We start from the raw sequence: 16,927 nt of genomic DNA, 5'->3' as shown, positions 1-16,927 counted from the left end.
TTAGGGACATTAAAGTTTGCTTCCAGGTAACTGAGCCTGTAAGGTTGCATAGCATGGAGTTCTCTATAAATATACCTGTGGGTTGTCATTTGGGCTTACTTGGGGGTTACTGAAGAGGATACTTAGATCTATCTTTGAATACATCACAAAGCATTCTAGTTACTAGTTTCTCTCTCCTCTTCTTTGTAGTACTACAGTGCATTTGTTGAGACTGTAGTTAAGAGGGAAAAAAGCCAGCACTAGGCTTGCTCCATCCTATGTATCTATGTGAACATGAGAGAAAGTGCAGTGTAAGCACATATGATCCTATAGGACAAAAGGTTCTGATTTTGGGGAACAATGCATTGTGTACCCATATGTGAATTCATATATACATTAAAGATCTCAGAAGTCTGATTGTGAGGAAGTAAATCTTCTCTCCCCTGACCCCCAATAGCAATCTTGTGGATATCAATCAAGTTAATAGCAACCACAAAACTGTACCAGAGGGAGACACTCACAAGAAAAACTTCAGTTTGAAATTTTACAGTGATAAGAGAGGCCTTTACAGTCGATCTTAAGAATCAAAGATTTACTTACATTTTGAAACTTGGGGAAAAAAACCCCACAAAAAAACCCTGTTCAAAAATATTCGGTATTGAACTTACTCCTGTGTAGTCATGATAATGACCATTTGTTATAGCTGTGAATTCAATGTTTAACATTTTCATAGGGTAAATGCTTGTCTGTTTATGATGTGCATCTACAGGAAAGATGGGCAAAACTTTAGAGGTATTTCTCAGCATGGGAGATAATTTAAATATTTTGATTGTCAGAAATAACTTATTTTTGTAGTTGCTGATAGTGTTGTGTTAGATCCAAGGATTGCAGCGTGGCTGATAAACCCCAGCGACACAGTTCCTTCTTTTGAATGTTTAATACAGAAGTATTTTGAAAAGCCTTTTTCTGTGGGAACAATAAATACAGATACAGACACTTTGAGAAATGCATCAGTAAGTAGTTTGTTTTAAATTGTTTCTGGTTGGGTTAAAAGGGGAAGGAAATGATGAAAGAATTGCTTTTGCTTACAAAATATTGCAAAAAAAAAAGACAGATAATGCTTTTCTGATGGAAGAAAATGATTATATTAATACTACTTGTTGGAAATTGAATTTTAAAGAAAGGGGAGAAGGGAAGGGTTCACTGCATTCTACCAAGATGGGATCATATTCTCCAGGAACAGTTGAAAAATTGTGCTTCAAAATTGTGAAGTTCAGTAACAATATTAATTAACGTGTAATCTTTGTGTAGAATCTAATGTATGATGTGATCTTTTTTCTTTCCACCTCCCTGCAAACTGATTTCCAGCTTTCCTTTCCAAAATGTCTAGTGCCTTGTTCTGTAATTCCTGTGAACTTGTAGCCTGTATTTAGTTAATTATTATAAGCAATTTTTCTGAATTTCACAGCTGGTAAGGATACCACATCATAGGCTGAGGAACATTAGGGAGTCAAATGTGAATCTTCAAGCATGTGTATAAAAAAACCTGTGAATTTTTATTCTCAGTAAGAGAGACTGTCTGATGAACTTCTTGAGATGTTATTCCCAGCACTATAGAAATGTCTTACTGTCAGTTGAAACTTATTTACTGAATGTTACAAAATTTTGATATTTGTATTTTGGGGCATGGTGATCTACTCTGGACACAACCTTCAGAAGTTGTTTGAATGGTAAAAATAGGTGTGCAGCAACCTAAATGATGGCTTTTTTGGAAACCTTTAACTTTTCAGAGGCCTTGCTTGTTCAGACACAAGTATTGTAGCGCAATTGTAATAGGGCTTCTAGGATACAAATCCACAGATGTCAAGTGGGCTTAGAGCATGGGCAGAGGTCAGTAGTATCAGCACATACCTATCAGCATAGACATTTCTGAGAAAACCAGAGTCAGTTTCCTTTAAAACACTAGCTGTAAACTGCAGTTGTTCAGAAGCTACTTGATGAATTAAGCTGTTAGTGTAGGGAATGGACAGGCAAACAGGCAGAAGCTATAAACTTGTTGGTTATTTCTATATGTGATATCCCCTCCTGTGAGTCAGCATCCCTAATCTTCTCTCTTTCCTTAGCTTGACTCTGTCTTTTGTTCTTCATATATCATATTTATTCTTAGTTACCATTTCTCAATTTTGTCATCCTGATTCCCACCTCCGAGTTAAATATTGAAGTCTTATTTCCTTCCTGTCCTACTTCAGGTCTAGTTTGCTTCCTTGCCCAAACCATCTCCAGTGCCTTTATGCTGACTTGTTCACCCAAGTCCTGGTTAATGGCTCCCTCTAACATCCTGTGATTATTCCCCTCCATTCCTTATGCAATTAATTTGTTCCCTGGACTCTCCCACTTTCTTTTTGGCTTCTCTGTTTGCTCAGTGAGTCCCAGTTCTTCCTAAGAGTCCTAGCTCTTTGCCAGATTTCTCTCTTCAGCCTTCATTCTCTGACTTTACTGGTAGGTTCCTAACAGTTGTCTGTACTCCCAGAGGGATCCATGCCAGGTGATCTATCATGTCTTGTGCCCCACTACTTCAATTAAGCTCCCTTGGTATCGTACTAGTCTTGTCCATCTGGCCTAGTACTTAGAATGATTACTATTTTATTCTGTAGCCCACCTCTCACCCACACACCTCTCTAGCACAGAATATACACTACTTGCGGCTTGTCTGTATATTTGATGCTGTGTCAAAAGGGTCAGGAAAAGGGGTCATAGTCCATATACCTTGAAACCTTTGCTGAAAGAAACAGGTGCTAAACATCGTACTGCCTTGTCGTTGCTGCATTTGCTGATGAGGAATCTTGGTGTCAGTTGAAGCGTGTCATTGGGCTTACTTCCACCTCCAGAATGGGATCAAGTAAGCTATCTGTTGCTGAAAGTGTAGTATTTCATAGACAGCTCATTTGTTCCAGAACCAGTGGGTATGGACGAGGTTTCTTGGAGACAGGTTGATGGCTTTTCACTGAAGTATGGGCCTGCTTAAATTAATCTGTCTGGGGTAGAGGGAAGTCCTCACTGATAGGACTAGACTGTTATAAAAGAAGGATGACTACCAGTGGATCTAGATGCTTCAGCTTTGAAGAGAGCCCTCTGCATCCTACCTTCAGGGGCCTACTGTTTCTCAGTCTTGCAGTCTTCAGGTCTGCTGTAGGCCAAGGGGAAGCCTGTACAGTAGGTGTCCGTATTGTCTACTCACAAATGACCAACACAAACAACGCTGGAGTTGTATAGGCTAATAGCCCTTGAGCAGATGGGTAATCTGCATGGGCTGTCAGTGGAATTGATTACCCCTTTTACCTCTTCTCTGCTGCTGGGGCTTTGCCAGGACATGCTTCCCACTAACAGACATCTGATTACCTGGAATCTGTTCAGTTTTATCTGCTGTTACCTTGAGTCATACGGTCATTTCAAGATGAAAAGAACTATGATCCAGGCTTAAGCGTGTTCTGAATGACTGCAATACTAGTGCCCCTTTGTTTTATGGTATGTGGTAGGAAAATACGTCTGCAGCAAAGATTATTGCAAAACTCGGGTAATTCTGTTTTTAGCATGAAACATAACTTCTTGTAACTAATAGGTGTCTCCCACGCTTCTGTTATGCTCAGCAATTCTCTTATCTTAAAATTAGTTGGACCGATATGATAAAGTTCCCATGATGGTTCTTTCCCAGCTGTGTACCAGAATGCATGCCTCTGTAGCAATAATGTGTTACAATTTGTCCTAATATAAACTAATTTTCAGTCAGTTCTGGTTCTGTTGTGTTTGTACAGCAACAAGTAATTTGGATTCCTTCTGCGTTCTGTTTGGATCAAATAATGGAAGCATTGCTTTTGTCAGTCTGCATCTGCTGTAATGCTTTGGTTCCAGACTTCTGTTTTTCTTCAAATAATGGGGCTGTTTTGCAAACAGTAGGCCAAAATTGTGAGTTTTGTGTACAAGGCAGATTTTTATACACTGTTTGGAGGATGGGTTATGTTTACCTGTTGATTTACAGCTGACTTTCACTGTCAGGACACAGGATCAAGTGTTTGGATGTATTGGTGTCTCAGTCTGTGCCTACCCTCACTCCCTAGAAACACAGGGAGGTGGTTCTGAGAGTCATCATGAAGACAAGGAGGAGATAATAGCATCTAGCTCAGGGAGCAATTCCTGCAAAAGACCCTGTTCAGATGGAAAAAGGTGTCCAGAGATACCTTTTCACAAACTCAGAAGGGTCCTTACCTCCCTGAAGAGAGAGGAAGATCCTCCTCTGTCTGTTAATTTCAATATGAATTTATTTTTTTTTTTTTAGAAAAATCCTTAATTTGGAGATCTATTTAGACTATATAGACCCTTCTTTAGGAAGGATTTTGAAGATTTCCCAATCACTTTAATTATTCTTACCTGCTTTTGCTTCAAAAGAAATACTGTTCTGGCTGGACATATTAAAAGCCCCGGAGGAATATATTTCTTTTGGAGCAGATTTTTTCTCCCAACTGTAGGTATTTTGTGAGAGCAGTAAGGTAAGAAACCTGTAGAATAGCGGCAGGTCTGTAGCAGAGAGACTTCTGCAGCTCATAGCATGAGAGTCCCTCTTGGTGTTCCATCAGCTCCAAGATAGGAATGCAAATAATAAAGTGAGTGTAGAATAATTAGGATTCCTTTAAAATACACATAGGGTGTATGATAAACCTGAAGATAGATTGCCTACAAGATGCCTAAGAAGCCTTCTCAGTGCTTTTTCAATTGAGAAGCTTTCCATGTGATTTCACGGCTATTTGGTTTCCTGTCAATATATTCTTTTTTTAAAAAACTTTTCTACTGTTCTTGACAGAAGGATGTAATTCACTTGGGAAGCAGATTTTAAATTTCTTTTTAGCACTGCCTATGCATATTAATTTAGCAGAAATTATCTTGGAATACCCTGTTCACCAAGTATTTAGCCAAATGTAGGTCAGTCTTCAGCAATGTGGCTATTGAGAAAGAAAGAGCGAGTGTTAACAGATTATCTTCTAAAGTGGTTAGGGTTCTGTTGGCCTAAAAACTGATCTCTGCTCTGATGAGTCCTCCATGTGATGTACATTACAGTCACGTTGTCAAACATAAAATAGTAAGCTTAGGCATCCTGCAGTTCTTGCTATTGTTGTTTTTTGGTTGCCTTTTTTTTTTTCCCAAACTATCGTGGACAGAAATCTGCAATCTGTACTGCACTCTCTCTGGGATATTTATCTTCCATTCTGGGTTTCTCTGCTTGCTCAAAATTCCATAGTCTTATGGAGTTTGATGAAGGTTTTCCCTGTCAGACTTCTCTCATCAGTCTTTCCTGTCAGGGTTTTTTTTTCTTCTTTTTTCCTTCCCATTTATTATATAAAACCAGAACTATACTAGAATCTTTCTTAGAAATCTTAATTACCCTTTAAAATAATGCCTTATGTCAAATGAATCTCATCTACCTTTTTGGATAGTCAGATGCTGAGCTCAGGGTATGGAACTCTAGAGCATCTCACTAAATTGAGCGAGCATAAATTGAAAGTAATGCATGCAGAGTAGTTTCAATTTAAGAAGAGATCTTGGAATCATTGTTGCCAGTTTTATGTTGGTTCAATATGTAGCAGCTGCCAAAGAGCCAACAAAATATAGGCACCATAAGGAAAGGTATTGATAACAAGAAAAGGAACATGATTTTTTTGCCATAAAAAACCTTGGTGCACCCACGTCTTGAAGACTGTTCAGTTTTGGACTCTGCGTTTCAAGAAAGGCACAGTGGGCTTCTAAAAGGTCAGAGGATGGAACAGCTGCTTTATAAAAAGGATGTGGAAATATTTGTTGTTATTTAAGATGGAGATGGAAAGACTGAACGGCACTGTACTAGCAGTTATCTAAATTATTATGAAGACAGTGGATAAAGTGAATGCAGTGGTACTATTTGGCAAATCCTGCAGTACTAGAACTGTGAGTCATTTGATGAAACTAGGAGGAGATGGGGAGATGGTGTTAAAAATGGATAAATTTTTTTTTGTATGTGGTTAGCTATGAAATCTGCAATCTAGAGATAAACATGAAAATGTTAAAACATCTTTTTAAAGCAATCAAAACCTGGACTGTCCCTTGGAGATGCTAGTCTTAACTTCATGAAAAAATTTTGTAGTCTGCAGATTAAGCAGGTTCCATTAAGCTAATTGTTCTATACCTAGTGCACATGAAAATAATTGATATAAGATTCTCTTTATAAAAACTTCTATGTTCTCCTCCTGCAACTTATTATTCTAAACTAAATAAACCTGATTAATCTCTTTCTCTGTAGGTCATGTTTTCTAAACTTACTATTATTTTTGGTTCTCCTCTTTATCCTATCTGACATTTCTTAATGTCTGTCTTGAAGTATTGTGGCCAAGTTCAGAAGTATTTATCAACACAGAGTAAATGCCTCTTTTTACACAAATAACCCTTAGTTTAATTTCACTAATTTACGTAAAAAACTAAGAACAATCATAACATGTCATACTTAATTCCATGTAACCTGATTTCCTGCCTTCAACACAGACCAGTATGTGATTATCAGGGAAGAGTACATGGACAGGCAAGTGCGTAACTTTAGTCCTCTGGAATGCCGTCCAAGGTTCTATAGTTTGTGGTCCAGGAATTTTATGGGACAGTGCTAGTGTTTTTGCACTTAATGGCTTGGATGTAAATTTCTTCCATAATTTTGATTGTTCAGCCATCATTGAAGATACAGGCTGCAAGAAAGAAAATGTGCGTCTGCAGCATTTTTCACATTCCCATCTCTCCTCACAGGAATTTAATAATGAAAAACAGCATTTTATTGTTTACATTTTGTGTATTAGCCTGATAAACAAATTTAATAGGTTGACATTAAGTTTATTTTTAGTGACCATGTTCTTGGAGCTAAGGATTATATTCTCAGTGTCTGTATGCATTTCAAAATGGTCTTCTAGCCAACTGAATGAGGTGGCATGGCTTTGTGCAGAACACAGCTGGAACAGAAGGGAAGGAACTGAATAGTTCAGGCACAGAAGAGTGGCAGTACTGATAGGAGAGAGAAAATTGGAAGGAATTTTTCCTCAGTTTACAAGTAGTAGTAGAATTCTGACTTCAAGTCAAAGGCAGTCTAGTGATACTATTTCTCCATACTCGGTCTGTGGAAAATGTAAATAAAGGAACACATAAAATCTTGAATATTCATGATCTGTACTGCTCTGTTCATGAATTCTGCTTGTCAGAGGTCTAGGAACATTACTCAAATGTTAAATATAGTAGGAGACATACAGAAAAATATCTTGATATAGCTTAATCCCTTTTAAAATAGATAGTATTCTGACTATTTTTATGTTAGCATTAAAACTTTTTTTTTAAAATTTATTTATATCAGTATCAAAATGTAGGTGTGAACTTGGAGAAGCTTTATAATGTAATGATGGACCTTGCTCATGACTTACAGGTAAGATATAAAAAATAGTTACTCAGATGTAACTTCAGAAGTATTGTCATGAATTTAAGAGAGTGAATGATGTGCTTCTCATTCAAATCAGAATCTCTACTTGAGTTAAATAGAAGGCTTCGATCCTTACTGGTTTACAGTGCTGGTCAACATTTAAAATAAAGTTGCCTATCAAATTTGCCATTTTTTCCAGAAGGAGGAAATGGTTAGTCTCAAGGTTAATCTTTAGAAGAAGCTTTTCCTCTGCAACAGTTAACCAAATATTTAAATGAAGATTTTAAGAACAGGAAATGTTCAGAATATTATAACTTTTCTTTTGGCATTTTAAAGCTATATGAAACAGTCTAAAAAGTGTTAACAGAGTTAAAACAGAGTGTCACTGGGTTTTTTCAATGTATTCCTTGGGTACAAAAACTCTCAGCATATCTTTTGCTCTAGGTTGTATTAGCCAAACACCAGTCAAACCCTGGAACAGGCTTCCTAGAGAGGTGGTTGATGCCCCAAGCCTGTCAGTGTTTAAGAGGCATTTGGACAATGCCCTTCGTAACATGCTTTAACTTTTGGTCAGCTTTGAAGTGGTCAGGCAGTTGGACTAGATGATTGTTGTAGGTCCCTTCCAAGTGATCTAATTTATTCTATTTTAGCCCTTATTGCAGTTCAGAATGCATCTTAAGAAGTCTTTTAGTGGGTTTTTTTGTGTGTGTTTGTTTTCTCCCTGTAATCATATACCTGGAAAAGTGTCAGAATTTAGGGGTATGCTCAGGTTCTGGTAGAAGGTACATCATAGAATCCTAGGGGTTTTCCTTGAAATTGATGGTAGGAAGTATAGGGCTTAGACCATTAGTTGATGGAGCTGTATTGATCTGGATATCTAAGTGGCCCAGCAGTATGATGAAACAATCTGTGAAGGAAGGCAACAGCGAAACACCAAAGGCACAGAAATACCAAATGCACAGAAACACTGAGAGCCAGCCTACTGGAGGAGTTTTTAGACAAGTGTTGCTGACCGATTGCTTCAGTGGTTAGAGAAAAAACAGACTTCCTGTTCATTGTAACTAAATTGGGTACATACCTGTATCATCTTTTATTTTCTTCCTAATGAAAACAAAGTTATGAATTCTGAATGGTTGCTTAATTGTTCAAGTGAATAAAGAAAAAGGGATAACTGTACGTTCTGTTATAATGGATCTTGCTCTAAAAAGAAACCATTTAGAAAAGTGAGATATGTATATTTCTTTATTACTATTCCTGTACAAAATGATTACTATTACAAAATGTGTTACCATTCCCCACAAAATGGAGTGATAATGGGCTACAGTATTTAGATACTGTAATTCACACTAAGTAGTATTTCATTCCACAAACAGTGTTGCCATATGAAAAGGGATTATACAGAAAGTGAAATACTGCTTACTGGAAAATAGATCCACATAATGACACTACTATATGTTTTAAGATTAAAATTGGCTGATACTGAAGAATTTATTTGTATCTTGCTTTACAGGTTCAAGGTTTGTGGAAATTACTTTGCACATTAGAGCTCCCACTTATCAAAATTCTGGCAGGTATGAAAGTTCAGTTCAAAATAAGAATCTTCACTATTTCCACACAGCTGCTGACTATGCTCAAGTAGAATGTTATACCTCAGAATAATAAATGTTATCTTAGCCTTTTAACAGCTGTGTGAGTCTAAGTTTCCATTTTACAGTCTATGAAGCATGTAAGATCGAAATTGTCAACTGTAAGTGTTCTCAGTACATAATTGTATTTACAGTGATGGAAACACACAAAATACATGTGAACAAAGAAGAACTGAAAAAAACATCAGAGATTCTGGGGGTAAATTTTGTCTTTATTTCTTCTTTTGGAAATTTTATAGCATCATCTTTCTGCTTTTACTGAGGATAAGTGATTAAAAAGAGGAGGAATCTTTGTTTTGTCACGTTTGCATAACAGTTTGGCGTTTCTAGTATTTTTATTATTATAAATATAACTAGTGATACTTACATTTTAGGATACTTCCATGTTTATTTAGGCAAGCAAAAAAGAGACATTTGCTTCATTAGCCTTGCCACAGAAATGAGATTGCTTTGCAAAATGCACAGGTCCTTTTGGGTTATGTGTTGTAGAGTAAAAATTGTAATGACTCTTTCTGAATGTACAGTTATCAGTAACCATCCTCCTGACAAGTGATAGATATTTCTATCTCTCTAAAAATAAAACAGTCTTTAAGACTTACGTGTTCTGAGAGTTCTAAGTTTGCCATTTCCCCATTGATAAAAATAGCTACAAGAGAATCCTATTTTGTGGCATAAAAAGTGATTAGATAATAATAGTGGTCTGACAGATTATTAATTTACCAGAATAATTTGCACAGCTGTCTTTCTCACAGATCTCTATAGTCTTCAGTAACCTAAATTATTTTCCCACAAATTTTGGTACTTTTTAGTATAGTAAATCCCTTTCCCACGTCATGAAGAGACATAGATTAAAGAGTATATAAGCAGTCTGCTAAACCAGATGTTGATAGCCAGCAATGATTGCACATTATCAAGTACCATATTTTTAAATAGAAGTCCAATATACTCATTAACCTAGGAAGCAGCAGATATTTAAGAAAATAATGATGTAAACAGAATAATTCTGATGTACTGATTTATAGTTGCGACTCAAAGAGCTTGAACAGGAAGCTCATCAAGTTGCTGGAGAACAATTCCTTTTGACCAGCAGTAGTCAGCTCAGAGAGGTAGTATTTATACTAGTATTATTATGTAAGTTCTGTAAATTGTTATTGATACAGAAGTATTATGAAGCATATAAAATTGTCCTTAAAACTTCAGAATTCTTTTTCTTTGATATTAATTATCTTATTTTCTGATTGTAATGGAGGACATCTGGCAATGTTGGATAATCTGTATTTGAATGTATTTATATAAATTATGCATTTGATTTTAGTAAAAATACTACTTAATAGCTCAAAAATAAAGATTTGATCTTTTCAATTTTGTGTTAGTTCTCTTTACTACAGTATGCTGTATTTTCCTTGAAATCCATTTTCTTGACTTAAGTTCAGGCACCAAATAATTTTCCTTTCTGTTTTCAGCACTTGAAACACTGAAACGTTTCTCTCGTGTGTTTTTTCTTACTGTAGGTACTATTTGAAAAGTTAAAACTGCATGCCTTGTGTGAGAAAGTTCATAGAACTGAAATACAACAACTTGTGTCCACCTCAGAAGTTGTGGTGAGATGGGGAGGGGTTTAAAAAACATCTGCATGATTTAGCAAAACTTCTAAGATATATTCCAGTGAAATTGTCATTTATCTAATGTTTTCCTAACAATCTTTATTTATTTTTGTATTGTACTAATCACACTTCATTTTCTTATGCCAGAAATGAAGGTTACACTCTGTGATGGGGAGAAACTAACTAGCTACTGAAGCTAAACTTTAGCTATAAACCAGGGTTAAAAACTTCAGTACCAGCACGCATGTATGGCCATCTTCCTCAAAGGAGGGAGACTTTCTTACTGGTCAGATTTTGATAGCTCAGTATGACTGACTGGTTGGGTGAAAGAGACCACTGGTGAAAGAAAAGAATGTTAATGTAAAATCTGCTGGTGAAGGAAATAGCAACCCAGACTTTCTCTTTGCCATCAGGAGATTTGGGGTAAAACCATGTTGTCATCCTTTTATGGACCATTAACTCATTCATTCATGCTAGTTAAACGGGTCTGTAGGAAATTATTTGATACCTGTGGTTTGAATTGGGAGTTGTCACTTTCTTTGTATGGTCCAGTGTTTTACTTGTTGTATGCATGAATTTTCCTCAGGCTTTTTATTTTTCCCTCTGTGGAGATGCTTTTTTCAGTAAGAGCAGTTGCATTTGGAGTCAGATCTGCAAGATCTTGATAGAATCTTGTTCCCTTAGAGCAATAATGACCAAAGAGTTTTGATACTTTGATACATCTGTACAAGAGATGAAACGTATCTTCAGATTCAGTGCAATAAATACTGCACATATGAAGCTTCTCCAGTTCTTCTGTTAGTGTTGGAGCAGATAATTTTCAGCAATGCAGACGTTCATGTCTGATCCCACACAAGTGCAGAAACCTGCCAAAAACATTTGTCTAAAAATGACAAAGTCAAGACCAAACTGCAGGCTTCTTGGTAACTTGAGGCAAATATGGATGCCCCTTCCTTTTCATAGAATCATAGAATCATTAGGTTAGAAAAGACATTTAAGATCAAGTCCAACTGTTAACACTGCCAAGCCCACCGCTAAACCATGTCCCTAAGCACCACATCTACATGTCTTTTAAATACCTCCAGGGATGGTAACTCAACCACTTCCCTGGGTAGCCTGTTCAGTGCTTGACAACCCTTTTGGTGAAGAATTTTTTCCTAATATCCAATCTAAACCTCCCCTGGCACAACTTGAGGCCGTTTGCTCTTGTCCTGTCACTTGTTACTTGGGAAAAGAGACCAGCACCCACCTCCCTACAACCTCCTTTCAGGTAGCTGTAGAGAGCGATAACGTCTCGTCTCAGCCTCCTTTTCTCCAGAATAAACAGCCCCAGTTCCCTCAGCTGCTCCTCATAGGACTTGTGCTCCAGACCCTTCACCAGCTCTGTTACTCTTCTTTGGATATGCTCCAGCACCTCCATGTCTTTCCTGTAGTGAGGGGCCCAAAACTGAACATGGTATTCAAGATGCGGCCTCACCAGTGCTGAGTACAAAGGGACAATCACTCCCCTGCTCCTGCTGGCCACACGATTTCTGATGCAGGCCAGGATGCTGTTGGCCTTCTTGGCCACCTGGGCACGCTGCAGGCTGATACTCAGCTGGCTGCTGACCAACACTCCCAGGTCATTTTCTGCTGGGCAGCTTTCCAGCCACTCTTCCCTAAGCCTGTGGTGTGGCATGGGGTTGCGGTGACCCAAGTGCAGGACCTGGTGCTTGGCCGTGTTGAATCTCGTACGACTGGCCTTGGCCCATTGATCCAGCCGTCCAGATCCCTCTGTAGACCCTTTCTGCCCTCAAGCAGATGAACACTCCCACCCAACTTGGTGTCGTCTACAAGCTTACTGAGGGTACACTCGATCACCTTGTCCAGATCATCAATAGATAATTTTGTTAACATAATAATAGTAATGGAATTCCCTCTTAGAAGAGAAGAAGCCTCTGTGTAGCTGCACCAGTTTCTGATTTGGTGCCACAATGGTACTGCCCTAGTTTACATGGGAGTCAAATTAAAGTACACAACTCATTGCTGATGAATGAACACCTCTTGGAAAGATAGAAAGGTAGTATTTGTTTCTCATGTGTGGAAGAGGAAATTCAACTTTTGGGCCAAGTGCCTGAACTACCAGATACAGTCTCTGAGGTAATGTCAACAGTATAACCATAAAAATCACACACTACTCAAGGAGAAGGGGGTTTCATAGATCAAATATGTAATCTTGGAGAGTGACAGAGAGCCTTGGGAGATGGGAGGGATCAGTGAAATAAGAGTGCATGTCATCTTTTTGTGGGAACATAAGATTTATTGCAAGTAATCAAAGCAATGCTTTTATCTAGTCCAGTACTCTCTTTCCAACAACTGCTGAGACTCGGTTATTTAGAGAAAGGTAGGCTGAAACCTTCCAACAGATAAATACTAGATAATTAATCTTAATATGTTGTCTCTCCCTGGTAGCAAGAAAAAAACTTATGCTTTTAAATCTCCATTCTGGTACAGTTGTACCTATTTTTTACCCTGAACTGTTGTAGTTCCGGATATTTTTGTTGTACTTATAAATATCCAATCTCTATTTTAATGATGTCATTCTTTTTCTTAACAAAATGTTATGGCAATTTACAATCAAAGTAATCGGAAATGTGCTTTAATTTATTGCTTTTGGATTTGACAATTTCAATTTTTCTTAAAGGTGTCCTGGAACTTGTATTAGGGGATGAACAGGATAAATTTACCTGTTGGATTTGGTGTGTGTGTGTATAAATATGTATATATGTATTATTTTGTATGCTTTTATCATGTTCTCTCTCGCATTGATGCTGTCTAGCACAAAAAGTAAACAAAGGACCATAAGTAAGCACACCCTTCCCCCCCACCCCCATGCCCATGTTTTCAAAGTTGTTGTGGAAAAGTTTTTATGTTTGCATGTCTTTTTGTCCCTGTCTGGGACAGGAAGGGAAATGAAACAGGAAGGGGTAATCTCCAGCCCTCCTGCTGAAAGCAGGAAAGAATGAAGGCTTCATTGGGCCTAGGGTGAGATTGCTTGAAAGACTTTATTCTTTAGTCAGTATTTTGTCCATTTAGCTTGGCAAGAAAATTTCTTCCTCCAAAACTTATTCTGGTAAGATTGTTAAATAATATTACTTAACAGAAAAGGATACCAATAGTTCACATTCTTTATTTTGCAGCTAAATAAGTTGCAAGATCTTCATCCTTTGCCTAAGATAATTTTAGAATACCGTCAGGTGAGCTGATATTTTTCATATAATGTAGTTGCACTGAAGCAAAGTTAGCAAGAAAGATAACCTATTCACAGCTAAATAAATTTTAAAAAGTTGGCTCTAATGTAAGTTCATTCAAATATTCATTTAAATTTTGAAGTTGTAGGTATTCTTAAGAGTTTTAGATTTAATGTTCTTCTGTTTTGCAGTATGTTAGGTTATAGCTAGCAAACAACTCTTGCAAAAACAATTGAAAAACTTCACTGTTAAATTTGTCTAGTGCTATAAAGCACACTCTTAGGGCAAAACATTGGTTTTTTGAGTTCTGAAGAAATACTCTGCAGAAAGTGAAGGAGATAACTAGTTATGGGGTTTTTTAGGTGACAAGGCTCCTGAAAATCCAAAATGACCTAGTTAGTCTGCTTTCACACTTAATGTTTGGGTTTTCAGTGGATGAGTTTCCAAGATTTAAAAAAAAAAAAAAAAAAAGTGTTGGCGGTTTTGTGTGTGTGGCTTTTTTGTGTAGTTTATTGACCTGGGGATAAGATGTAAAAGAATAAATTCCAGTAGTTCATTTACTAGTATCTGCAAAGACCTGGCTTTAGGGTATAACTGAACTCTTAGCTAATTTATGCGAATAGGTCAAGCTATTAGTGAGTATACATCCATTACTTACTAAGATAAAAGTGTCTTTTAAAAAAAGTCTACAAAAGAAGTTAATATGCATTTGGAAATTAAGGTCTTTAATTTGAAAAGTCTCTTATTTTTATGAATAAGCGTTTATTTAAACTTTTATGTAATTTAGGTTCGTAAGATGAAATCAACTTATGTGGATGGACTACAAATGTGCATGAGAAAGGTAGAAGTATAAAAAGTAGCCTGTAAAATGTGCTATTTCAAATAAATCATAAAAGGATTTTTACTTTACTTGACTACAGGGATTTATTTCCTCTACATGGAATCAGACAGGAACTGTGACTGGCAGACTTTCAGCCAAACATCCAGTAAGTGAGCCTATTAGAAGAATTATGTTTTAATTAGAATTAAAAATTAATATTGTTTATATAAAATATGTAGTATTTTTAACACACGAAACGTTGTTTTCATCTAAGTCTAGCAGTTGCCATATTGTATGTAAATGGTGGACAGAAAAAGCTTATTAAATGGGTGGTTTACTCTAGAACATTTAGTCTTATTAATATTTTCTGTTATCTGTGAATCAGAATTTAATATTAGTACCTGAAGTTTACCTGAAGTAGAGGGGTAGAATTGTGAGCCATGCGTGAACCCTCTAGACTTCCTGGTGTTCATGAATCACTCCTTGTAAAAGATTGGTGAGCCCTGGAAGGTACCCTGGGGATTATGGAAAAAAAGGAAGCTCTTTTCTTCTAGAATTTGGCTTCAGGTCTCATAGCAGCGAAGGGCTAAGCTGGCTATGCTGTTGCTTGGAAGTCTTGCCAGATGCTTGTATGGCTGTGACACTTGGGCTCTTTGTGCTGCTTCTCTTTTCTTTGGCTATAATGATCTCTATGTATGTGCTTGTGGCTGGAATGTGTTTTATTTTACTTTCTGGACTGCTAAAGACTTGGGGTTTTTTTGCCAAAGTGGCATTTTTAAGGGCATATTTGAATGTATTTTATTATAACATTTTACTTGGGGTTTAGGAAACATACTGACCTTTGACTGTAGGGACTGGTGAGACCTTTTGCGTTCCACTTCTGTCACAGCCTGTAGCTGCGTGGATAAGTGTGCAGGACCTGGTATGGGAGGACTGCTTCAGGGGCTCAAGTCAAGGCATAGGTGGGGGAATAGCAGTAGAAAAGTAGTGACTACCTACCTGTGGAAATGTTCTGTTTGGTTTAATCATGGCCTCTCTTAGCAAAGACCTGACCTCTGGCCCTGTGGGAGAGGGGGAATAGATGCAGAAGTGAGACTTGGCTTATGAAGGCTAGAAGGAATCCATGAGGCTGTTGTCCTTTTAACTTGTGCCCAAAAGTATTGTCAGTTCTTATCCATGCAAATTTGAGTGCTGTTTATCTCTCCATGCCTCATACTAGCCTTAAGCTTCATGGGTACCAATGTCATTAGAAGCTTTCTGAAGTTTTAGGAGAAAGGCCGTGGTCTTCTACAGCTCTATGTAGGAGTAGAGAGGTTAGACAGCAGTTATGTTGTGACCACTTTGCATGGGTGGGCTCATGTGGCACCTTGCAAGTCCTGACCGGTATGGTGACTTTTAGAGTTCTGGCAGAAACCTGTCCTGGGAGGTTTTCATCCTCACAATACTGGTGACTTCCTTAGCTCTTCTTTTACCAGTCTTCACAGTTCAGATTTCATTTATATCTTCCTACCCTCATGGTACATATTTCCATACAATTTGTCATCAAACAATTTATAGGAAGCATTTGTGCTTTTTGCTGAGTGAAAAACTAGTGTCTAGGATTCTGAATTAACAATAGGATGGAGGAGTGTTACTGCTGCTCCCGCTTCTCATGCACCCAGATGGGGGAAAGTGATGGGAGAGAATGGAAAAGATGATCATGAAGGTCACAGTTTGCTAAATATTCTGATGGGATGCACAGGCCTTTACAAGTCAGAGCTGAACAGACAGCTGTCTTGAACAACCGCATACAATACAAGGTGACCTTTGGCCCATCATGCTAAAAATGACACATGAAATCTACTTTTCTTAAAGCTTGTTTTTCTCCAAAATAATGCTGCTAAAGTTAGCAGCCAGGGTTGCCTACGGCTGGCTTTTCCTCATAAGGAAAAACATTGACATTGCTTTTTCTGTGCAAAATGTTTATGGAACTTATACCATCTGTTTCTGAATCATTTATTGATATGGAATATATACTGCAGTGCCCAATCACTTTACTAAATGTTAAAGGATTGGAAAGGTTCTTGCCAGAAATCATAAATATTGTAGATATTTTTGCAGCTATGTCCTGGTTTCGGCAGGGATAGAGTTAATTGTCTTCCTAGTAGCTGGTATAGTGCTATGTTTTGGGTTCA

At 37.5% G+C, this 16,927-nt stretch overlaps 1 protein-coding gene across 1 annotated transcript in view; it reads left to right on the top strand.

The window, feature by feature from the left end:
• POLN (DNA polymerase nu) overlaps positions 1-16,927 on the top strand; it is a 105,389-nt gene that overhangs the window by 12,229 nt on the left and 76,233 nt on the right. Inside the window, exons 6-14 of the mRNA XM_075018876.1 lie at positions 835-992; positions 7,391-7,459; positions 8,964-9,024; positions 9,234-9,298; positions 10,122-10,205; positions 10,611-10,700; positions 13,883-13,939; positions 14,721-14,774; positions 14,854-14,919. Of these exons, the coding sequence (XP_074874977.1) occupies positions 835-992; positions 7,391-7,459; positions 8,964-9,024; positions 9,234-9,298; positions 10,122-10,205; positions 10,611-10,700; positions 13,883-13,939; positions 14,721-14,774; positions 14,854-14,919 (704 nt within the window). The remainder of the gene's footprint in view (positions 1-834; positions 993-7,390; positions 7,460-8,963; positions 9,025-9,233; positions 9,299-10,121; positions 10,206-10,610; positions 10,701-13,882; positions 13,940-14,720; positions 14,775-14,853; positions 14,920-16,927) is intronic.

This window comes from Buteo buteo, chromosome 1, assembly GCF_964188355.1.
Source record: "Buteo buteo chromosome 1, bButBut1.hap1.1, whole genome shotgun sequence".
In the NCBI taxonomy this organism is placed as follows: Eukaryota; Metazoa; Chordata; class Aves; order Accipitriformes; family Accipitridae; genus Buteo; species Buteo buteo.
Note: the sequence above shows the minus strand (reverse complement) of the source record. Positions and strands in the feature narration are given on the sequence as shown.